This window comes from Neopelma chrysocephalum, unplaced genomic scaffold (assembly GCF_003984885.1).
Source record: "Neopelma chrysocephalum unplaced genomic scaffold, ASM398488v2 Primary Assembly neopelma1_94, whole genome shotgun sequence".
NCBI classification, from domain to species: domain Eukaryota; kingdom Metazoa; phylum Chordata; class Aves; order Passeriformes; family Pipridae; genus Neopelma; species Neopelma chrysocephalum.
The window spans coordinates 5,128,358-5,150,518 of NW_020897756.1; the positions used below are offsets into that span (position 1 = coordinate 5,128,358).

A 22,161-nucleotide genomic window follows, 5' to 3' on the forward strand; every position below is an offset into this window, starting at 1 on the left:
CTGGGCAGAAAGCACATGGATCACAGGAGGGCCTGAACAGCCTGTGCCCCTGTGCCCGGGAGCTGCTCTGTGGAGGGGCTGGAGACTGACCTGGTTTGCTCTCTTGGAGGGGTCAGTTTTGTTGCATCCCTCACTGAAGGCAGAGGAAGCATCTGCTGCTGGGATGTGGAAAACAAACCCTGATGCATCACCAAGGTAATGAAAGGGAGTTTGGGGAATGGCTCTGGGCTGTGAACAGCAGCCCTTGAGGCCCAAGGATGTGCTCTCCTGTGCTGACCCTGCTCAGGGGTGGAGCAGGGAGGAATGGAGGTGACCTGCAAAAGCTTGGCTTGTACACACTCATCTTCTGAGGAGCTTGTGTTGGCTCCAGTGCCCTCCCAAGCAACTCTTCATCTGCCCAAGGTGGCTGGTGACAGTGCTCCTCTTCATGCAGGAGCTGCAGCTGCCCCATCCCTGGAAGTGTCCAAGGCCGGGTTGGACGGGGCTTGGAGCAACCTGGGACAGTGGAAGGTGTCCCTGCCCATGGCAGGGGGTGCAGTGAGATGAGCTTTAAGGTCCCTCCCAACCCAAACCATTCTGTGGTTTTTGTTTGACCTTAACACTTACATGTAATTACATCTCTAGGGGATGAAGGCAGAGCTCCTCTCACCCATGGGCTGTGCTCGTGTGGGCAGAGCTGCAGCAGCTCCTCAGAGCCGTGGCAGCTGCAGGAGAAGCAGAGGCAGCCAGGGCTGTGCAGGGGCCAGAGCTCAGGCCTGAGCATCAGCACAATTCTGTTGAAGAAAACACGCACTACCAGCATTACAGGATTTCTCTGGGGACATTTCCCTCGCTGGTGTGGCTCCACAAGCACCCAGGAGTGCTCGTGGTCAGCACAGGTTACCCTGTTGGAACACTGGCAGGTGGGAAGCTCCTTGCTGGTTCCAGATCGTGTCAAGAGCTCACTGGTGCCTTTACCTTTGAGTGCTCCAGAGGGGTTGGGATCTGAAATGCACCTCCTTAAGTAAGGAGTTTTGCCAGTGGCATCAGTAAGACCAGGCAGGAGGGGCACTAATGTGTGCAGGGTTGATCAGGAAGCTGAGGGCTGAAGAAAGGGGTGTATAAATCATGTTGTGCTGTATTAGAAGTAAAACTTCCTTGATCAATGTCCCATTTCTGTAAGTGCCTTAACATGCTAAGAAGCTCCAAAGCTTCAATGAAATGGGGTCTTTTCTCCTTCTCCAAGTGTATGAACAATGTCCTGTGGAATTAGGCCCCAGTGCTGCAACAAGGTCTGCATGGATAAAACCAGGGATGACATCACTACATTGGAAAGAGTTCCACATTCCTCTCATGGAAAAGGGGTTCACACTTTATAGCAATAAATAGTAAACCCCTTTGCCTGAGGACACAGTGTGTAAGGTTCACCTCTCCATGTCTGATTCATCATTTCTGCTTTCCCTTAGGTATTCTCTGATTAACAGGACCTATATCAGAGATTAATGTCTCTCCCTGTATCTTAATTATGAAAATGAGTCTGAAGAGATTACACTTCCTTACCAGTATGGGCTTATTTAACTACTGCTTGGTCAAGGAAAATCCATGGCATTGGCCATGAAAGTGTTTCCTTTCTTGGGTAAACTTGACAAGGAGAAAAGAATTTGTTCAATTCTCATTAAACATATTTTTCTTTTAATTGGTGACACAAGAATCAGAGCAGTTCTTTACCAGCTGCATCTTTCATGTCCTTTTTTTACCAAGGCTGTACTTAATCCTTTAACATTTTGCATTCACTCGTGTTTGGTGCCAATTCACTGTAGCAATGAGACCTTGCTCCAACACGATACAGCTCCTGTTGCAGTGTAGAGCGAGGAGGGATGTTAAACCTGGTTCTTGGTGAAGCACTGACGCTGTGTTTGCAGTTGTTTTTGATTCATTTACCAGCTCCAGAAATAGCTGCCCTATTTGTAGTTGTGCTGCGGGCTTTGAAATATTCAGCACAGCCGTGGCTCTGGATGCAGCAGGGAAAACAAGGGGCTCGTTAGCTGGCAGATGATCGGGGGAGAAGTGGGAATTGCAAATGTCTGAGAGTCTGTGTGAGGGCGGTTCGTGTGGAGATTTGCTGCCTGGAATCTCCCAGGCACAGCCCTGGTCGGAGCTGTCTCAGCTGTATCCCTGCACAGTCCTTCCCCTCCACCCACCCCACTCCAGCAGCATTTCCTCCCGGAGCCAGCAGTGACACCTGGAAGGTGTTTGATCCAAGATGTCCAGAAGAAGCCACTGCAGGCCAGAGTCATGGACACCTGTGTCCTGTGAGCACCTCTGGAAATCCCAGCCCAGGAGTCCTCCTGCTGCCTTCTCTGGTGGGACCGGGAACAGAGCTGGTGTTTGGGGTCACCTCTGGATGGACCGTTGTGTCCCCTCAGGGGATGGTGATGCTCTGCCATGGGGTTCCTGCTGACTGGGCAGAGCTGGCTCGGTGTCACCAGCAGCCCTGTCTCGTGTTGGGGGCTCATAAAAAAGAGGGAGAGTGACTTATTACACGGGTAAAGAGGGATGACAGGACAAGGGGGGACCGATTTGGACTAAAAGAGGAGAGTTTCAGATTAGATATTGGGAATAAATCCTTCCCCGTGAGGGTGGGGAGGCCCTGGCACAGGTTGCCCAGAGAAGCCGTGGCTGCCCCATCCCTGGGAGTGTCCAAGGCCAGGATGGAGGGGGCTTGGAGCAACCTGGTCCAGTTGAAGACGTTCCAGGGATGAGCTTTAAGGCCCCTTTCAACCCAAACCAACCTGCAATTCCATGATTTTCACAGCATTCCCAGGTCACTGTCACCGCTTCCAACCCAACCCAACCCGCGATCCCACGATTCCCAGGGCATTCCCAGGGCATTCCCAGCCCCCCGGCTCCCTGCAGGGGCAGCCCCGCGGGCGGTGGGCGGGGCCGCGGGCAGTGGGCGGGCCCGCGGGCGGGCGAGGCCCCGCCCCCCGGGCGTGCGGCGGTGACGTCAGGCGGCGCAGCGCAGGCAGCGGAGCCGCGGTGCCGGTGCCGCCGCGATGCCCTCGGACCGGCCCTTCAAACAGCGCCGCGCCTTCGGTGAGGGGGCCGCGCCCGGAGGGGAGGCGGGGAGGGATGGCGGATGGATGGAAGGATGGACGGACGGACGGATGGACGGGGGGGATCAGCGGGTCTGCCCCGCGCCCCACCCGCGCTGCCCCCGGGGCGGCCCCGCCGCGCTGCCCCCCGGCCGCGGGCGGTGCCCGGAGGGGCGGCGGGGCCGCGGCAGCCGCCGCTCGGTGATGTCGCTTCATCCCCGCTCCGGGGGGGGGCCGCGCCCGCCCGGCAGAGCCCGGCGGTGTCGGGGGTCCCCCGCGCCACCCCCGTGTCCCCTCCTGTCCCGGGAGGTCACCGCGGAGCCCGCGGGGCGGGATCCCCCCGGGGGTGGTCGGGAGGGGGATGTCGGGGTGTCGCTCCCGGCTGTCAGAGCAACAGCGACCCCCCCCAAAATCGCCCTCCCCGCGTCCCATCCCGCCCCGCGGTGGGTGGTGGCTGTTCCCCGGCGCCGCACACCCTCTGCGGGGGCCCCGTACCCCGAGGGGTCAGTGATCGCCCCGGACCCAGCCCTCTGTCAGTGGGCAGGCTCAGAAGGTGGGGAGGTGACCGTAGAAAGTCCCAGATTTTATCGCCAGACCCCGTAGTGGGGTCAGACGGACCATCAGCCGCTGTTGCTGTTGCCCTTTGCCAGCTGGCGCGGGGAGAGCCGCGTGTTTCTGGCAGGTCACATCCCTGGGGGGCATCAGTTGAGCTTTGCTGTCTGTGTAACGCCGAAATCGGTGTTTTCGTGCCGAACAAAGCCTCACGTTGTGCCAGTTACTGCCCAAACGCAGGTGAGGGCGTGTTCCCTACGTGAGTTTTAAAATTGGAGCTTTTTTCCTGCTGAAAACTGCTGATCCAGACCCTCGCTGCTCTCTTGGAAACTGTAAATATTTGGTATTTTCTTGGCACAACCCTTCCGGCCTTGAATGCTTACCCAGCCCTCCCCTGCCAGGGGAACACGCACGAACAAGAACCAGACGAAGCCTGGGTGCCCCGGGGAGCTCACTGGGACCCTGCTGTGTTCTCCTAAACCACGTATTAAAAGCAGTGAAATCCTAAATCAGCCCCTTCGTAACTACCTACTGCTAAACTGGTGAGAATCAGCTTATTATGGTCAGGAGGAGTCTGGTTTGCCTTTGTGGATCACTCAGACTCTGTGTGAGCCAGAAAGAAAACAAAATCCAAGGCTCAGAGTAGTTGAAAGAAAGCAGGATTAAAATAGCCCCGGAGGGACGGAGGGGGGTGAGGGAGTTTGGTGCCGGCAACTGCAAGTGCTCCTTGTTTCTCTGTACTTTCCTCTGCCCTTTTGCTCTCTCAGCTGACTGGGCTGCAGAGCTGAGCCAGGAGGAGGAGGAGGAGGAGGCCTGGCAGCCCCCGCAGTTGCTTTGGGTCAGGGCTGTAATTGCTCTGTTGGAGAAAGTAAATACGGCTTGTTTTTGTCTTTGAATCATTACACAACAGGAGCAGGAAGCGATTGTTTACAATGCAGTTGGAGGGGGTGGTGGAAAACATCACCAGCGACTCTGTGCCCTCAGAATGGCTTAATTTTTAAGGCTTCGAAACTTTTCAGAAGAAGTGGAACAGTTCCAAAAAGCCAGCGAAAAGGCAGAGTCAGGGATATGGCTGTTTACAAAAGGCACCCAGGCTCCGGTTTCATGGCAAGTGGCTGCCTTAGCTCTTGGTGTGCCACCCCTCGCTGAAGATTCTGCTTTCTTCGATGCTGGTTTTCCCCATTCTTGTAGTTTTGCGATTTGTTTTTCTGTTAATTTCTCCTGCTTGTTCATCTGCTTTGCCTCGGGTCACTCCTGAGTGAAATTTCCTGTTTTCTATTCATCATCGTTATGGACTTGAAAAGGGGACTGGCTGGGAAGTGGCCGGGGTTTGATCCAAGGAGTGTGGAGGGCACGGAGCACTGGCCCCTCCTGTGAGCTGGTCCTTGTAAGGTCTGCAGCAGAGTGTCCTTGGGGGGTAAAATCTGACAGTACCCTCTGCATCCATGTGCTGCAGATGCTGAGGCATATTCAGATCCACTGGAGGAGTCCCAAACAATTCCCAGAACAAAGCCATGGCCTGTGTCAGAGGAACAGGGTGTCCTGGCAGCAGCAAGAGCGTGCGGCTGCCTGACGACACCGCTGCACTTCCTGAAGAGAGTCCTTGGGAGCGTTGTCCCACTGCTCCTGAAGTGGGGGGTTGGATCAGGCTGCCAGCTGTGTTTTCAGTGCACACATAACCAGCGTGGCCACGGACGTGGGCCTGGATGCTGGACTGTCAGGAGAACCAGGAGCAGCTCGGCCCCGTGCCCCAGTGTCCCGCTGGCACAGAGGCAGGAGCACACGTGGGGGGTCAGCTGGAGCCCCTGGCTGGGTGACAAACGCAGGGGTTTGACCTCAGCCTCTCTGCACTGCATATTCCCCATCCCAGGTCCCGTCCTCTGGGAGATCTGCCTTTAGTTCTGGGAAACCACTCCTCTTCAGAGGAAAGGCAGCGGTGGGTGTGGAGCTGAATTCCCTGTGGCTCTGGGGAACAGTGAAATGTTGAAGTCCCTGGGGATTCATCCCATGTGAGCCAGCCGTGCCTGTTCCCGTGTAGGGACCAGCAGTGGATGAATTGTCTGCCTCTCACACCATCCACAACAGTTCCTCTTGGTGTTGGCTTGGAAAAGCGTGTGGAACTTGGTGTGAGGTTGCTCAGGGAGCCCTCCCTGGTCCTGAGCTGGCCCTCAGAGTGTCCCTGCACTGGCAGTTGTGCTTTGAGAGCTGGGATTCCTTGAGAGGAGGCTGCTGTGGGAGCTGCTGCTCAGCTGCCTGTGTCTTGGATTAATTACCGAGGACATTCTGTGACATGACTGGATGTGGGGTTAATTATCAGCGCTGAAGAAAATACTGCTGCAAGAGGAACTGAACAAGCTTCCAGAACAAATGCCAGCCAGACATGTAGGCCACAAATTTTGATTTTTTTTTTTTTTTATTATTATTATTATTCTTTTACGTAACACAAGGTCCTGACTGGCAGCCAGGAACAATAAAACCTGTGTGTGTTTTGTTCGTTACTTAATACTTTCTTCACTACAAAAACTTCAGCTCTCCCCCTGAGCCAGCAGGGTGGAGACTGGTGAATCCAGGAGCTGTCAGGCTGGGAGGCTCTGCCATCGAGGAGCCATGAGCCATGGATAAGTCATGTCCCTTGGCTTTGGTGTTCCTTCTGTGGCCAGCCCCAGTGGGGATCACGGTCAGGAGAGTCACCTGGGAGGTGTCACACTGTGTCACCCTGCTCGTGTGGCATTCTGAGGTCGGCCTGCAGCTCTAAACACCTCCAGCTCTGTGCTCGTGCAGTTGTTTGCTGCCTTTTGTGCTCAGAAGGTGGTTTGGAAATAGGCTGTGAGAGGAAATGAAGGGATGAATTCCAGACTCTGGTGTCCGGCGCGGCTGCCCAGGGAGGCCCCGCAGCCCGTGCGTGTCCAGGCTTGTTTGTGCACAAATAGCAGCGACCCGGGCAGGGCAAAGGCCCTTGGTGTTTGCACGTGCATGGGGGGCTGCACCAAAATACAGCCCTGGCAGGAGTGCCTGGCCTTTGTCTGAGCAATTTGAAGCATCCTGAGTAGTTCTGAGAAATCTGAGTGCATTCCTGCTGTCCTGGAGGCTTATGGTTGTGGAGGTTGTGCAGGTGGAAGGTCACATGGAGCTGGAGGGAACCCTTGCAGAGCAGCCTCCCGAGGGCTTGTGCAGAATGAACTTGCTGCTCTTTTTCCAAGAACAGTGAAACTGTGATTAAATGTTGAGCAAAAAACCAGTTGCTTATCTGGAACTCTGATGTAAATACTCTGTTTGCCATCCTGAGGTGGCACAGAAGGTGTTTGCCCCCCATGCTCGGGGGATGCAGTGAGTTTTAAGCTTTTTGGATGATGGAGGTCCACTGCTCATCCTGCACATGGAACCCCAGAATGGTTTGGACCTTAAAGCCCATCTCGTTCCACCCCCTGCCATGGGCAGGGACACGTTCCACTAGCTCAGGTTGCTCCAAGCCCTGTCCAAAGTGGCCTTGGACACTCCCAGGAATGGGGCAGCCACAGCATCTCTGGGCAGCCTGTGGCAGGGCCTCCCCACCCTCACAGGGAAGAATTTCTTCCTAATATCCCATCTAACCCTGCCCTCTGGCTGTTTAATGCCATTCCCTCTTGTCTTGTCACTGCAGTGGTGCTGTGCAACCAGAGGACAAGTGTCTTGACAGGAATTTGGAGTTCACAGTTGTTGTGTGGCTCTGCTTGGTCATGAGATGAGTCCTTATCGTGGATTTACCAGATGCAAATTCCTGGAGCCAGGCTCGAAATCATATCCATTACATTTTGAAACTGCTAAAAAACACAAAGGTGTTTCTTCTTTGTGTTTTAAAATCCATTTTCAAGCTCTACTGTGGAGCCAGGAAGATTGGGAACTTATGCAAATGAAGAAGGCTGCTGAGATCCTTCTGCAGTCACAGGGCCCCAGGAGCCTGGTGTTCAGAAATCCTCCCAGACACAGCGTGTCTGGCAGTGCAGCTGGAGTGATGGGATGGATAGTCATGGAGACAGAGCGTCCACATCCATGCTGGCAATACCTTCTGGGGGCAGTGGAGCATCAGGCTCCACCTGTGCTGTGATGAGACACATTTTCTGTCCATTCAAAGCCTTCAGATTCAGTGCAGTGTAGGTTTGGTCCCGAGTCATTCATCCTGTCTGGAGCCTCCAGCTTTGCAGACAGGAGAATTAAATAAACTCAACAATCAGAATCACTGTCAGGCCTCTGCAGTGCTGCTGTCCCACATAGCCTAGGACAGACACCCTTTTTTGGTGGGGAGGACAGATGTCCAAGACATGGCCAGCCTGGCATGTTCTGCCCTCCTTTCCTGGATGTGGGAATCTCCTCTTGCTCCTCCTGCAGCACCACTGGCCTGAGAAGGAGCAGTGGGCAAGCACAGGTCAGGTCAGTGCTGGGTGAGCCATGACACAGGCACGAGGGTGTTTCCTGGTGGTTAGAGGTGTCTGGCCTTAGGGTGATGTGATGCTACAGAAACAGTGACTGATGTTCGTCTGGAATGACCTGCATGACTGGCCTGTGCCTTCAGTGCTTGCCAGCTCATCCCACACACATCCTGATTTCAAACCGTCCAATTCCACCTCTCCTTGCAGAAAATCTCTTGGGGAAAGATCCGTGTTCTAGCAGCCCTCTGCCCTGGGACTGGCCACAGCAGCTTTTTGAAGAAACATGTTCGTTTTTGGCTCTGCTTCAAACATGAGGCAGATCCACCCCCAGGCAGAGTGTTTGTGTGGATGGCAGAGAGAAGGCCACAGCCTGCTGCAGGTGCCAGGGATATCTGCACACTCCCTCCGTGCCACTGGCACCTGCACCTGGAGCCTGGGACACAGGGAGAGGCTCATGGCTGCATTGCTGGTCTCTACTTTGCTCTCCACACACAGCCCTTGCTCAGCTCAGGAGCTGTTGACCTGGTAGCACATTGATGAGTTTCCAGGTGGTGTCTTTTCTTAATGGTGTTTTCCTAACAGCATTCCTGCTGCTCCTGCAGTCCCTCTGCTGCCATGGGGCAGCACCAGTGCCTGACCAGTGTTGGTCTGGTGTCTCCTGAAGAGCGGTGCCCCTTGTGCAAGGGCGCTGCTGGAGAGCTCGCCACGTTTTCCTTCTGTCCCACCATCTGCATCTTCTGCCTGCTGAGGCTCTTTTGCATCCAGGGCTGTCCTTTCATCCCGTGTCTGCACAGCGCCCAGCACAGCGGGGACCTGGCTCCCGTGGCCAGGGTTCCTGGGCACTGCTGATAAAAAAGGTTAATGTTTGCAGAGTGAGGCTCGAAATTTTCCACTGTTCTCCTCGGCTGCTGTAATGATCTCATCCTGCATTGCCATGGGATACGCACGCGGCGCGCCCGCATCTTTGGGAGAACAGCTTGGGAAGGACCTCAGTCAAGAAAACAGCCAAGATTCTGGTGTTTTGGGCAATTTGCAGGCTTTGCTGTTGGTACTTAAGAGTTGAAACAGCAGTTGGAGGAGAAATAGGCAATTTCCTGGTGTATGCAATGCTACAAAAATACTCCTGTCTTTCCATAGGCTCTAGCAGAGAAGTTTCCCTGGGAATAACCAATGAAAGTGTGTGGGTTTATCTTGCTGCCATCCTGAGCTCTGACATCCCAGCTCTGGGGAGAAGTCTGGCTTCCCTCGTGGCACATGTGCAGTGCCCACCCCTGGAGCAGGGATGGGGCTCTTCCCTCTGCATGCAGGTCATGGCTCTGTGCTCAGCTCCTTGGAACAGCAGCTGCCTGGAGCCCCTGCAGTGGAGCCCCTGAGCTGCTGCACTCAGGTGTGATGTTGTCCTTCCCCTCAGGGAAGGAGGGACCACAGGAGAAGATTGTGGATAGGGACAGGGTTGTGTGAACAGTTCTGATCAGCTTTGCACATCAGCTGAGGATTAACTGCGCCAGGTGCTGCAGGAGAGGGGAGAGTCTCAACCTTGTGCTGAGAAAGTCGCAGCTTTGGTTTGGGGGAGCTGCAGGAGGAGAACAAGGCTTGTAAAATCAGGCCTGTTGTGTGTGAAATGTGAGTGTGCAAACACTGTGAGTGCCAGGGTGGGGGATCATACCTGTCCACAGCACCATGCGAGAAGGAGCTCAGGGGCTGGGCTGGCACCTCCAGACGTGTCTCCCTCAAGTGCCCTTTAAGTGTTTTCCCTTTAGTCCTCTGACTTAGATTTACTGTAAATACACTAAATGAAGGGTGGTATTTATAGCCGTTCCTGCTGTGTGGTGTTGATGCTTTGATGAGTCACAGGATCAACCTCTCGCTCCCAGCCCGGGCTGAGGAGGGTGTGGGGGACCATCACCTATTCCTTGCTGGAGATCTCTTCTGCCTGAATTCTTGTGCACACAGAAATTACCCTTGTGCAGGGTTTGCTGCAGCTTCTGCTGACTCCCAAGCCTGTTTGCTTGGCTATCCAAGGCAAGGATGGGACTGAATGTGCTGCTTAGCAGAGCTCCAGGTGTCCCAGAAACTTCTGCTGGTGTGTTCAGGCACCTGAGCACCTTGGATGGGGTTGCTCCCAACTGCCTTCCCGAATGAAGTTTCTGAAATGGGCATTTCCAGGGCAGAGGAAGTGCAGTGCTTGAGGTGCTGGTAGTTGCAATCTCATGGAGCTGCTGGAGGGATCCAGCAGCCCCTGGAGTAAAGCTGCATCTGCTGCCATTGCACTGTTGGTAACCTGCAGATCAGTCCCCTGGGCTCAGGAAAGCTCCAAATGCCCTGGGCTCTGCTGGCCAAAGGGACCACATCCTGGGCACATGGCAGGTTTTAAAGGGTGGGAGAGGGAGCTGCCACTGTGGTCCAGCAGACTTGAGGGTAGCTGAGAGCTCTGTCACTGGTGGCTCATGCCCTTGATCCCTGCTGAATGTGGAGTCAGCGAGATCTGGCAGGAGCATCCTGCAGCAGCAGCCTCTGCCCAAGGCACCTGGTCTGCTCTCCTCAGGGGACACAGGGCTGTGGTCCCTGGGGTGGGATCCTGAGGCACTGATGTGCAGCTGGATTGAAGATGGACCATTTTACTCTCTATGTGGCATCTTTATCAGTGTGATGGGCAGGGGGCACCTCTGTCTCCTCTGTCGAAGTGAAGGTGGTGATGGCTTGTGCCATCTCCTTGTGCTGGAGTTGGTGGTGCTTCCAGGGAGCAGGAAGGGGTGTCTGGTGTGTGGCTGCCCTTTGGCAGGTGCAGCTGGATGCTCTGACATTATCTACGTTTACTAGCCATGATAACAAACTCCTTCTCAGACCGTTCTCACCATTACCTGCATCACTGGGGCTTCTTGTGCAAACAGTTCTGTGACCCTGCAGGGCAGTGCATGAGGTCTAGGGAGTTCATGCACGAGGCCATCTGACAGGATGCAGAGAGAAGCAGGATAGGGTGGATACTAAAGCTGGGAAAACTGGCCAGCCAGGAGGACACAGCTCTGCAGGTTCTGTTAACACCCAGAAGTCTGAGTTGGCTGCAGTCAAAGTGCCTGAAGTTGCTGTGCTGATAGGTTTTGTCTAGTCATGCTCTGGGTCTCCAGCCTTTGGGATGCTCCATCCTGCTGCAGCCTGTCCACAGTGGACACGTGGGAGGGGGGCACTGCAGAGGGGGGCAGGTGCTTCTGCTCCATCTGGGTGCTGGGTGCTGCTGTCACTGTGTCCTTCAGCATTCCCAAAGAGGTGTCCCTGTACCAGCGTCACGTGTGGTGCTGATGTCTGTGACTCCCTGCTGATTGGGACCTCGGGGGAAAACTATCTGTGTCACAAGAATAACTCTGGATCCCTGGTGCATTGGATTGGCTGAAAAGGAACCATGAGGAGCTGCATCTTCAATCATAAACCCCAAAACAAATATGCCTGAATATTTCATGAAATCCAAATAATCTTGATTTCTGTGTTGCTTGACTTGGAGTCCCGCAGAATAAAAGGTGTAGCCGTTCCTAGCAGAGGGATATTTTCCCCATGGAGGAGGCAGAAATGGTGCTCAAAAGCATTTGTGGTTTGGTGATTTTGTGGCCTTGTGGCCTCTAGAGAAACTCCAGTCTCTTCCTGAAGTTGTTTCTAGCCAAATTCAGCATATAAATAATAAGGATTTATGGAGTGCTTAGAGGAGAAATGTGGGGAGAAAACACTCAAACACACGTGCTTATCCTGCCCTCCATGATCCTGGTGGGTCACGAGGAACGGGGGCTGTGTGAGCTGGGAAGAGGAGTTGGGCTGGAGCTGGTGTGTGTGGCAGGATGATCCGATGGTGGATCCTCTGATACCCAGATCTCACTTTTCCAGTCAGTGCTTAGGCACTGACCTTCACCCCCAGCTCACCCACTGTGATCCACAAAACTGCTTCCCCTGGGCACTTCAGGTGGGCTGCTGGAGGCTGTGAAGCACTTCCCAGAGGAGGTAGTGCCAAAAGGAGTGTAGGTGTGTGGTGTCCCAGGAGGAGCACACACAGAGCTATACCTGGCTCTGGCACTGCTGCTTTGTGCTGCTTTGGGTTGTGGAAAGCAGAGGACCCTCTGCTAAAGCTGTGAGGGGCATGAGAATTCTCCTGTGAGCTGGAAGAGTGTGCAAGCTTTGTGTGCTGCCTGTTGTGCATGTCAGTGAACATGAACTCTGGGAGCAAATGGGTTAGAAAGTGTGAGAACAACTGCAGGAAGTCTTTTAGTAGGTGGGTCATCTCCTTGCTTAAGGTTTTCTTCCCATATCCAGGTCTAGAAATACCTTCTGTCAGGCCAACAGCTGTTGTAGCTGCTCTGTAGATCTGTGCTAGTGAAGGAGTTCTTGGCAAAGTGTACCTCTTGTGGAACCAGGCTCTGTGCCAGGCAGTGCTTGGAAGTGCACAACAGGCAGAAGGAAATGGCTAAAACCCAGCCCCAGCTGGAGAATCATCTCCTTGGGGAGAGCATCCAGGAGTCACAAAGAGCCTGGACTTGCTGAGCTCAGACCCTGAAGCTGTGCTGCTGGTGGATTTAGGTTAGTTTTGTTATCCTTATGGTCTCCTTTCACTTTGCTGGTTTCCAGGTGTGCTGCCCAGGTTTACCAGGCAGGGTGGTGTGTCCCATCCTGGGGGGGTTGGTTGGGGCAGTAGGAAGCAGTAAAGGGTTGGTCACTGGAGCTGACATCAGGCTGACCATGCTCAGAAAAGGCCTGGTGAGCAGAACTTGCATTCCTTGGGCAGTGTCCCTGTGTGTCAGTGTGTGGTTTGCAGGGTGGGTGCCTCAGCTCTGCCTGAGCTCCCACACAGGTGTCTCTAACCCCGTTTCTTTGCTCTCCCTCCAGCGGATCGTTGTAAAGAAGTTCAGCAGATCCGAGAGCAGCATCCAAACAAAATCCCGGTAAGTGATTGCTCTCACTGGGCTGTGTTGGACTTTGTTCTCAGGACTCCTCTGTGCTGCTGGGTGGCCTCCGTGGGGCTCACAAAACTTTGCTCCCTGGAATCAACAGAGGATGGTCTCCATGAGCCTCCAGTGCCTTGTGTGTGCCAGCTGCTCCATAGCAGACACGTTCTGTGCAGTGCAAAGTGCAGGCTGCCTCTAAAGCCTCATGTCTGCCCTAGAGGCAGGGGACTGAGTTGATCTCAAATGTATTTCCAAGCTAGTGCAGCAGGAGAAAACTCTGAAATGGCCTTTTTTTGGGTTGTGGTAGCTACTTGACTTCTGGATGACCTGGTAAAGGTTTCTCTCTGCCCAGAGAAAGGTGTGTGAGATGATCTTTGCTGCATTGAAAACACAGAGGCTCTGTCAGGATCATTCATACCCCTTCTGTGCTTTCCCAGCACCTGTTGTTGACGTGCCCAGGTGGGACCCTGTGACCTTCCTGCCCATGTCACACCTAATGCACCGTGTTGCTCTCTGGCTGTGAGTGTGCTTTTGAGATTCTACCTGAGTATTTGCTTCTCTTCCTGAGAAGGTGGAGAACTTAGAGGAATGCCCCGTTCCTTGGAAGTTTTCAAGGCCAGGCTGGATGGGGCTTGGAGCAACCTGGCCTAGGGTGTCCCTGCCCCTAGAGGGGGGGTTGGAACTAGACAGTCCTTAAGGTCCCTTCCAACACAAATGATTCCATGATTCCATGAAATTATGTACTTGGGGCTTGCTGAAGTTACTATTTGTGATACCATAGCATGTATGACCAAAAAATCAGGATGCATTCCTAGTTCACCTCCCTCCCAAGTGCTGGATGAACATCAACCCTATCTTAAAATTGCAGACTATCTCTCAGTATTTGGCCTTCAAGGCTGAATGTCTCAAACTGCTCCTGGCCCATCCTAGTCCACTCCTGCCCCGCTCTTACTTTGATTTTAGCACAGTGTCTTTCAGCCAAAAGAATTCTTTCTCTTCCTTCTCCCCCCCCATCACTGTGGTGTCCATGTGTTGCCAGCTCAGCAGGGCAGGGCCTGCCCCTGGCAGCACACTGGATACCAATACACCAGCTCATCAACACATTGATTGACCTCTGCTTTTAACACACTTTCAATGCCATTAGACCGGCTCTGTGTATCTTCAGGGCTGTGCCAGGGCTAAATGCAGTGCCTTCAGGCTCTGGCAGTAAGGCCAGGCTAGAAATAAGTTGTACAAAAAATGCAGTCACTTGCACATATCAAGTGACTGTACACAAATGTGTGTTGCCTGAGGAATGGACCGAAGGAGCCAGAGCTCTGCGTGCACAGGCACAGTTTGGTGGCTTTATTGAGACGTGGTGGGAGAGCTGCCGTGGCTGGAGTGCTCTTTGTGCTGGGGTCAGCACCACGTGCCCCAGGAGGAGGTTTCTGTGCCGTCAGGGCCCGGCACTGGTGTGTTTGTGAGGGGAGCTCTGTGTGCAGAGGTTTGGCCGTGGCAGAGACCTGAGCTCTCCTCTCTGCCCCTTGTTCAGTGCCCTGAGTGCCAGCACTGGGAGAGGACGAGGGGCTCGGCTCATCCCTCAGCTGCTCTGCTCTCCTGGGCTGAGGGACATGGCAGGAGAGCACAGGACACGTTTAGCTGGAGCACTAAAAAGAATCAGGGGGTGAGAAGGCTGTTGAAGGCCTTGGGGGGTCCAGCCGTGTTCGTGTCACTGGTGTCTCTAAAGGCCTGGTCACAGTTAGAGCCCAGCAGCAGTTTGGTGCTGTCTCTCCTGTTTCCCGAGGCAGAATTCCTGCAGGTGGCTGTGCACAGGTGTCAGTGCTGGGCAGTGATCAGTGGGATGGAGTGTGGTGTGGGCACTGCTGGAGGCCTGAGCAGCACAGGGCGGGCAAACTGGCTGTGGGAAGGTTGTGGTCATCTCTGAAAGGCAGGAGCTGTGTTGGCCAAGTGACTGGCTTCCCTGGAGAGGCCCTTGGAATTAGCAGGGGGGGTTGAGCCCACAGCCTGGGGGAGTTGGGGAGATTGATGAGGGGCCAGGTCACACACACCCTTAGTGCTGGCAGAAATCACAGCAAGGCACCTGCTGCCCTCCTGCATCTCCAGTTTCCACTCAGGGCCCTTGGGTGAGTCCCTTTTGCTTTGACAGGGGGCCAGGAGGATTTGCAGGGTGCATGGCCTGGCTGTGTGCCCAGGGAAGGACACCTCTCTCCTGTTTCCATGAGTGTACTTCCAGAGGAGACTGAGGAAGGGGCTGTGCCACGTGTACATGGAGGTCTGTGTGGGGAGAGGGCTGTGGTGTGTCTGTCTGAGCCCACCAGAGACAACCTGGACCCTGCCTGAGGCGTGGAGTTGTCTGCTTGTGTTTGAAGAGAAATCACATGCCAGGACACCTCACTGGCACAGGTAATTTGGAGACAGGCAGGAGCCAGGGGCTCCCCAGTGGTTCCCTGTCCACCTCATGTCAGGGGCTCCTTTGTTGTCCCTACATTTCCCAGAGCTGGCTGTGCTTCCATGGTGCAAAGTCCTGACTGCAGGCACACGCAGCTCTTGCTGAGAAGGTGAGATGGTTGTGTTGGCACTGAGGTGCTGCTCAAGCCCAGCTCTTCTGGGAAGGAATCTCCAGGTGCCCCTCACAGGGTGGTTCCTGCTTGGGCAGTCAGAGCAAGCAGAGAACTTCAACCTTCTCGCTGGGACCCCCATCCACAGCCTCAGCAGATGTTTTAGAAACCATCTGCTGCCCTGTTAGAGGGCACAGGGCCTGTGCCCACCCATTGCCCCTGCCTGCTGTCAGCCCCAGGGTTCTTTCTGGAGCCCACTGAACCCTCAGAGAGCCTGAAATCCTTGGGGAACAGCTTGTGCTGGGCAGTAACTGGAGCAAACCATTTCCCAAAGCCCTGCAATGGTTAATTCAACGAGGCTGGTTGGTCATGGGCTGTACAGCTGCAGAGGGGACAGGGCCACCCCTCATGCTGGTAGGGAGGGCTGAGGGGGCATTTGGGCTCTGTTGGGTTCATCTGAGCACCCACAGAGGAGCACAGAAAGGCAGTGGCAGGTGGGGGATCCCAGATATTGCCCTGTCCTGGCACAGTGGTGGTTGCACACCTGAATTACGGACTCAGAGCAAGGGACAACTTTCTCTGGGTTCCTGGAGGGCTGTTCTGGGGAACTGCAGACTCAACGTCCAGGGCTGATGCATCTCCTGAGGGGTCAACACCAGAGCACTTCTTGGACTGAGGGGGTTACTGTGTCTGTTCCCACTAAAGGACCTGCACCCTGCTCCACAGCTGGAGTGGGACAGGGTGAGGCTTGTGCTGCCTGTGCTTGGGTGAGTGCTCTGTGTGTCTGTGTCAGCCTCTGCCTGGCCACAGGTGTCAGGGACTGTGTTCATACACACATTTGTGCCTGTGCCTGCTGGGAACACACGTCAGCCTCGCTGCTGGTTGGACTTTGCCTCTGTCAGGCTGCCACATCTGGCCCCATTCCCTACCAAAATCCCTTTCCACCTCTCCAGACCAGCCCCAGAACAAGGGTTGAGTCTATAAATGCTGCCCAAGCCCCTCCTGTGGAGGGACCAGAACCCAGGCTCTGCCCTAAGCCTTTCCACTTCCCACCTGTGCCCACTTGTGTGATTTCTGCAGAGAGATCTGTGATGGGTTCCCTGTGCAAGAGCAGGTGTCCCATGCTGAGGAAGCCCCTCTCCTGGAAGAGGATCTGGGCTGGGAGGTGGCTGTGCACACACGCCCTGTGGCCAGAGGGGTGTAACATTAGCATCTGATCATGTTTTTCCCTCCAGAGCAAGACAAGAACGTTTTGTCCATTGGCCACCTGTTCCCATAGCTGGGTTACCCAAATAGCAGCTCGTGTTCTGGGAACAGAAACTCTTGGAGCTGTTCTACATGAGAGGCTCTGTGTGTGCTCAGGGCATGAGGCAGCTGCTGCTGTAAGAGCCAGGACATCCTTCCCAGCCCATTTTTGGATTAGTCAAGAGGCTTTTTTTTGGGGGGATGGAACTGGCTGATAATGAGAGACATCTGCTTGTGCTCATGTGAGAAATGAGGCATCACCCAGGTGTACAGGGCCTCCTCTGCAGGTAGAGGTGGATGCACAAACGGCTGCTCTATAGCTGTTCTTTTGTGCAAACTGAAAGACTGAAGGTCCCAGAGCTGCCTCTGTGTTTCTCAGTGGCCACAGCAGCATCTCTGTCTGTGGCTGGTGTGAGTGTCCACCCCTCGAGATGACTCCTTTCCCCACAGCCAGAGCATCCCCTGTCCATGTGAGGCTCAAGTTCTTTAGTCACAGCCCCGTCTTGCAAAGGGCCGAAGGTGTCCCTGGTGTTCCCTGGGGACCTTCCCGTGCTGCTTGTCTGGCCCTCGGCTCCCTGGGTTCCCCTGGGCTGAGCTTCCTCAGGGTGGGCTCTGCAGAGGGGTTTCGGTGCAGGGCTCTCAGCCAGGCCCTGGCACCCCTCCCTCATCCAGGCACTGCCTGCAGCAGGGCTTGGCCCATCCCGGTGGGCCCTGAGATCAGCCCTGAGGGGCTCCTCAGACATTCCCATTCACTGGTGACCCCGCAGCGTCCCAGCCGGAGTGTCAGCTCTGGCTTTGGGATGGGCTGGCAGGAGTTCCATTGCTGCTGCTGCCAGAGGGTGGGGTGGCAACAAAGGCTCAAGGGAAAGGGAAGTTGGTGTTCCCAGAGGTTCCCTGGTCCTTGTGGCTCCGCAGAGCCATCTCCTGGGGATCCTCCTCTCTGCATGCTGCTCCATCCCTCTGCTGCCCGCAGCCATTGGCAGTTTGAAGTACAAATTTCACTTGTAGTTTTGGAAAGGACCTGGGAAAATAAATTATGGGAATTCCTTGCCTTATAGAGGAAAATAATGTTCAGTCTCAAGTGGGAGAGGGTGATGGGCTGATGAGCATCCAAGTGTCTCTCTGTGCAGAAAATAGCTGTGTACTTGAGAGATGTGAGAATCAGACCATTTCTGCAGCAGGAATGGATTAAGCTGTATAAGTTCTTTACTTATTTTAGTTTTACCTATTAAATTAATTTACCTGTTTTAACTGCCTTCCACCTTATTCTCAGACTACTACTTTCCAGGCTGGTTTAGAACAGAAGTTGTAGCTGTTAAGCAGCAAAAGGCTTAACAGAAGAAAATCATTATTTATAATAGCAGGAAAATGGAAGAGCAATCATTGTTCAGCTGTTTCAGAATGTAGGGTGGTAAGAGCTTTCCCGGGCATGAGCTCTGGCAGGGGAGGACAGGCTGGGCTGTCCCTGGGGTGATTCTGTGCAGGAGTGCCTGGGAAGCTCCTGCACAGCTGGGGTGGCACATGGGAGGAGTGGCCCTGCTTTCTGATCCTTCTTGGAGTCAGTGTGTCTGAGTGTTAACATGAGGAGTGGGACTGATGAAATCCAAACTCCCCCTCGCTGAAGGAATGCCCTGGGTGGCTTCAATGGGATTTCTAAAAACTGCTTGTTTAGGAATATCTGCAGCTATTCCTGAGCAGGCAGAGCGATGCTGAGTGGCAGCAGGAAGGAAAGGGGAAGAAAAGTGTGCACCATGAGCTCAGTTCTGCAGCTCAAGCCAGCAAAACCTGTGGGTTTGGTCAGTCTGAAAGTGGTGTTAAAATATGTCACTCCTTTTCTAGATCTCCTGTGTGCCAGGACAGGTATTGACATCAATCCAGTGGTGCCCACTGTTCCTCAGCCAAGCAGAGCAGTGGGTCACTGCTCACATCCTTTTCTTGGTTTGTTTCCTGTGAGGGTGAAGCAAAGTGGGGCTTTAGCTCAGCTTTTCCACTCGTGCTGGTTGGATTTGTGTTTGGCCTCAAGGCCAGTGCGTGGGGGGCACTGTAAACATGACTAATTCTACCCCTGCCTTTCTCCCCAGGTCATCATTGAACGTTACAAAGGCGAGAAACAGCTGCCAGTGCTGGACAAGACCAAGTTCCTTGTCCCAGACCATGTGAACATGAGTGAATTGGTCAAAATAATCCGGTGAGTGGAGTGGCCTCAGCTGGTGTGTTGTGAACACTCCTCACCCACAGGTCACCCAGCACGGGGTGCTGGGGTGAGGGTGGGGCAGAGGCAGCTGCTGAGGGCAGGGATGGGGATTTGGCAGCCTCAGCATCCTTGTGTGTGGTGCAGACTGTTGGGGGGCGGGTTCTTAGCACCTGCTGGAGGTCTGTGACCGATCCCTCATAGGGACACTCAAGAGCTGATGAGGGGGGCTTTAGTCCCTTCCTTTTATCCTTCAGCTCAGAGGGAAGAGGCCCCTCTGTTTTGCCCTTGCCAGCAGCACTTGCAGAAGGGGTCTTTGTGAGTTCTGAGTCAGGAGGCCTTGGAGCCCCGAGCCTGCTTAGCTGGACTCACAGATACCACGTCCTGAGTGGTGAGAGGAGGTCCTGAGGAGGTCCTGGCTGTGCAGGCCTGGCCCCAAGTGAACAGCGTTGCTGGGGAGGTGGAACTGCCTGTCAGGGCACCTACCCCGGGTGGGCTGACCCTGCCCCTCCTGCCCTTGCCCCCGCAGGCGCCGCTTGCAGCTGAACCCCACCCAGGCGTTCTTCCTGCTGGTGAACCAGCACAGCATGGTCAGCGTGTCCACCCCCATCTCGGAGATCTATGAGCAGGAGAAGGACGAGGATGGCTTCCTCTACATGGTCTACGCTTCCCAGGAGACCTTTGGCTTCTGAGGGCTGCTGAGGGGTGGCATGTGGAGACAGATGAACTGTGGCGCAGAGGCCCCCGGCCTCGGAAGACAACGCAGCCAGAGGCTCACCAGAGGGGGGCTGTGCTGACCCCCTTCCTCTCCATCCCTCCCCTCCCCGTCACCCCGTCACCAAAGAGGCTCGTGGCGCGTGTTGGACTCGCACAACCCTTCCCTTCCCTTCCCTTCCCCTCTGTGTAGGTCAGTCCCGCTCCCTCCACACCCGCCTGCGCAGACCCCGCGCGGGGCCTCGGCTTCCCGTGTCCCCCCCGTGTCCCCTCGTGTCCCCCGTGTCCCCCCGTCCCCCACACTGCTCTCGCTGTGCTGTGTGTGCGTGTGGCGCGTTGGGAGCTGCCACCAGAGCGGGTGTGGGCACTGCCACCCCCACCCAGCACAGGGAGAGCCTCCCCCGAGACACCCACAGCGGGCAGGAGGGCTGCAACAGCAGCAAACAGGTGTTACCATTGCTCCCGAGTTTTAATTGGTTTTAATTACACCCATATCAGATTCTTGGTGCTACTGAGTAGATTGTAGGCGTCTCTGTAGGACTGTGGATAATGTATATCCTTTAGGTTTATTTTATTGGTTTGTTTGTTTGGGTTTGGTTGGTTGGTTGTTTTGTTGGGTTTTTTTTAGGGATAGATTGGAATGGGGAGAGGGGGGGAATCTTTCCTGTGTTTCTGTAGGTAAATAAATCAGGCTTCATTGCACTTTAAAGCATAGTAGATGTCAGAGTGGAATTTACTTATAATTTATACAGGTTTGCCATCTATAGTGCTACTCCTCCGTTGACAGTTGTACCTGGATTGTCTTGTTTCTTTTTTTTTTTTCTAATAAAATTGATTTCCCTTCTCTCTGTCTCCCCATTGCATGCAATTTTTCAGTCTCGGTGTGGCAAGGAGTTCACTCAAGGAATGTACTGATTTATATTTGCTATGTTCCTGTCCCTGTTTCTCATGTATTAGACCAAAAAAATGTATATGATAAAATCCCCCCAGTTTAATCTATACAAAGGTATATATATATAAATATATATATAAAATAAACATAAATTCAAGTGGTGTCTTGTAGGAATGTTCTGTTCCCATCTCATTTGTCCATGTTCATGTTCCTGGTATAAATGTGTGTTCCTCACATTCCCTGGTGTGTGTTTGTGCCTGCCCAGGCTTGGGAGCTGGTTAATCCAAGCTGTGGAAAAGCAGCTGGAGGGACTGAGGCAAAGGGGGAAGGTTGGCTTAGAGAGCAGAGCACTGGGCAGTGATACAGGAAACATGGTTGTCCTTGCCCTGCCTGTGCTGAGTCTCTTGTACTTTGACCAAGCTGCTTCATCTGGGGAATAAAAATTGAGGTTTGCAAAACCTCTGCTTCTAAGGGAACCTTTGAGCAGTGCAGGTAATCATGGATCATCCTGAGCGCTCCATCAGACCTGTTCTCCAGCCAGAGGTGGGGGCTGGTGGTCATTTGGCAGGTCAGTGTTTCACTGCTCCTTGGCTCTTCTAACTTCCTTTGCACTGCCCAGCAGAGAAGGGTTTAGGCACTGATGGCCTGAGCTGCAGCTGACTCTTGTTTATGTCCTACACCTCCAGGGAATCTTCTGTCCAGGGAAGGAGCTGGTGTGAGGGACAGATTCAGCAGAGCACAGAGGTGGGTAGCACTGCAGGGAGATGTTGGAAACACAACTCCCAGCAGAGTGTAGGGGAGAACAGCTGCCCCACTGGTCACAGAATCAGGTTGGAAAAGACCTCCGAGATCATCAAGTCCAACCCTTGATCCAACCCCGCCGTGGTTCCCAGCCCATGGCACTGATGCCACATCCAGTCTCATCTTAAACATCTCCAGGGACGGAGAATCCATCCCCTCCCTGGGCAGCCCATTCCAATGGCTGAGCACCCTCCCTGTAAAAAATTGCTTCCCAATGTCCAACCTAAACCTCCCCTGGCAGAGACTGTGCCCTCTTGTCCCACTGCTGGTTCCTGGGAGCAGAGCCCGACCCCCACCTGGCTCCCCCCTCCTGTCAGGGAGTTGCAGAGAGTCAGGAGGTCTCCCCTGAGCCTCCTCCTCTCCAGGCTGAGCCCCCCCAGCTCCCTCAGCCTCTCCTCACATCACTTGTGCTCCAGTCCCTTCCCCAGCCTCGCTGCTCTTCTCTGCCCCTGCTCCAGCCCCTCCATGTCCTTCCTGAGCTGAGGGCCCAGAGCTGGACACAGCACTCCAGGGGTGGCCTCACCAGCGCTGAGTCCAGGGGCAGAATCCCTGCCCTGCTCCTGCTGCCACACTGTTCCTGAGCCAGGCCAGGATCCATTGGCCCTCTTGGCCACCTGGGCACACTGGTCCTGGCAGATGGAGCAGCCATGGGGGTTGCCCCTTGTTAAGCACCAGCCTCATGGTATTTAAACTCCAATCCCTGTGGAAAGGTCCTTTCCCACTCTCCTCCGGGTGGGATGGGCTATTGCAGGTGAGCAGCAGCCCAGGTGAGGCCTCTCCCTCTGGGAGGTGCTAAAGGAGTAGCA

General features: G+C 54.4%; 1 protein-coding gene across 1 annotated transcript; it reads left to right on the forward strand.

Annotated features, from left to right (window-relative positions):
* The first annotated feature begins 2,966 nt into the window (after positions 1 to 2,966).
* On the forward strand, positions 2,967 to 20,506 carry MAP1LC3A (microtubule associated protein 1 light chain 3 alpha). The gene is made up of 4 exons (XM_027693852.1): positions 2,967 to 3,075; positions 12,896 to 12,951; positions 18,839 to 18,945; positions 19,478 to 20,506. Exons 1-4 carry the CDS (start codon positions 3,036 to 3,038, stop codon positions 19,638 to 19,640), a joined length of 366 nt encoding a protein of 121 aa, XP_027549653.1. The 5' UTR covers positions 2,967 to 3,035; the 3' UTR covers positions 19,641 to 20,506.
* Positions 20,507 to 22,161: the final 1,655 nt, after the last annotated feature.

What these genes read in the sequence shown, in the direction of transcription:
- MAP1LC3A (XM_027693852.1), top strand. Translation starts at nt 3,036, where the DNA reads ATGCCCTCGGACCGGCCCTTCAAACAGCGCCGCGCCTTCG. An exon ending in AGCATCCAAACAAAATCCCG is followed by an intron (nt 12,952 to 18,838) that starts GTAAGTGATTGC and finishes CTTTCTCCCCAG; the next exon opens with GTCATCATTGAACGTTACAA. An exon ending in GAATTGGTCAAAATAATCCG is followed by an intron (nt 18,946 to 19,477) that starts GTGAGTGGAGTG and finishes TTGCCCCCGCAG; the next exon opens with GCGCCGCTTGCAGCTGAACC.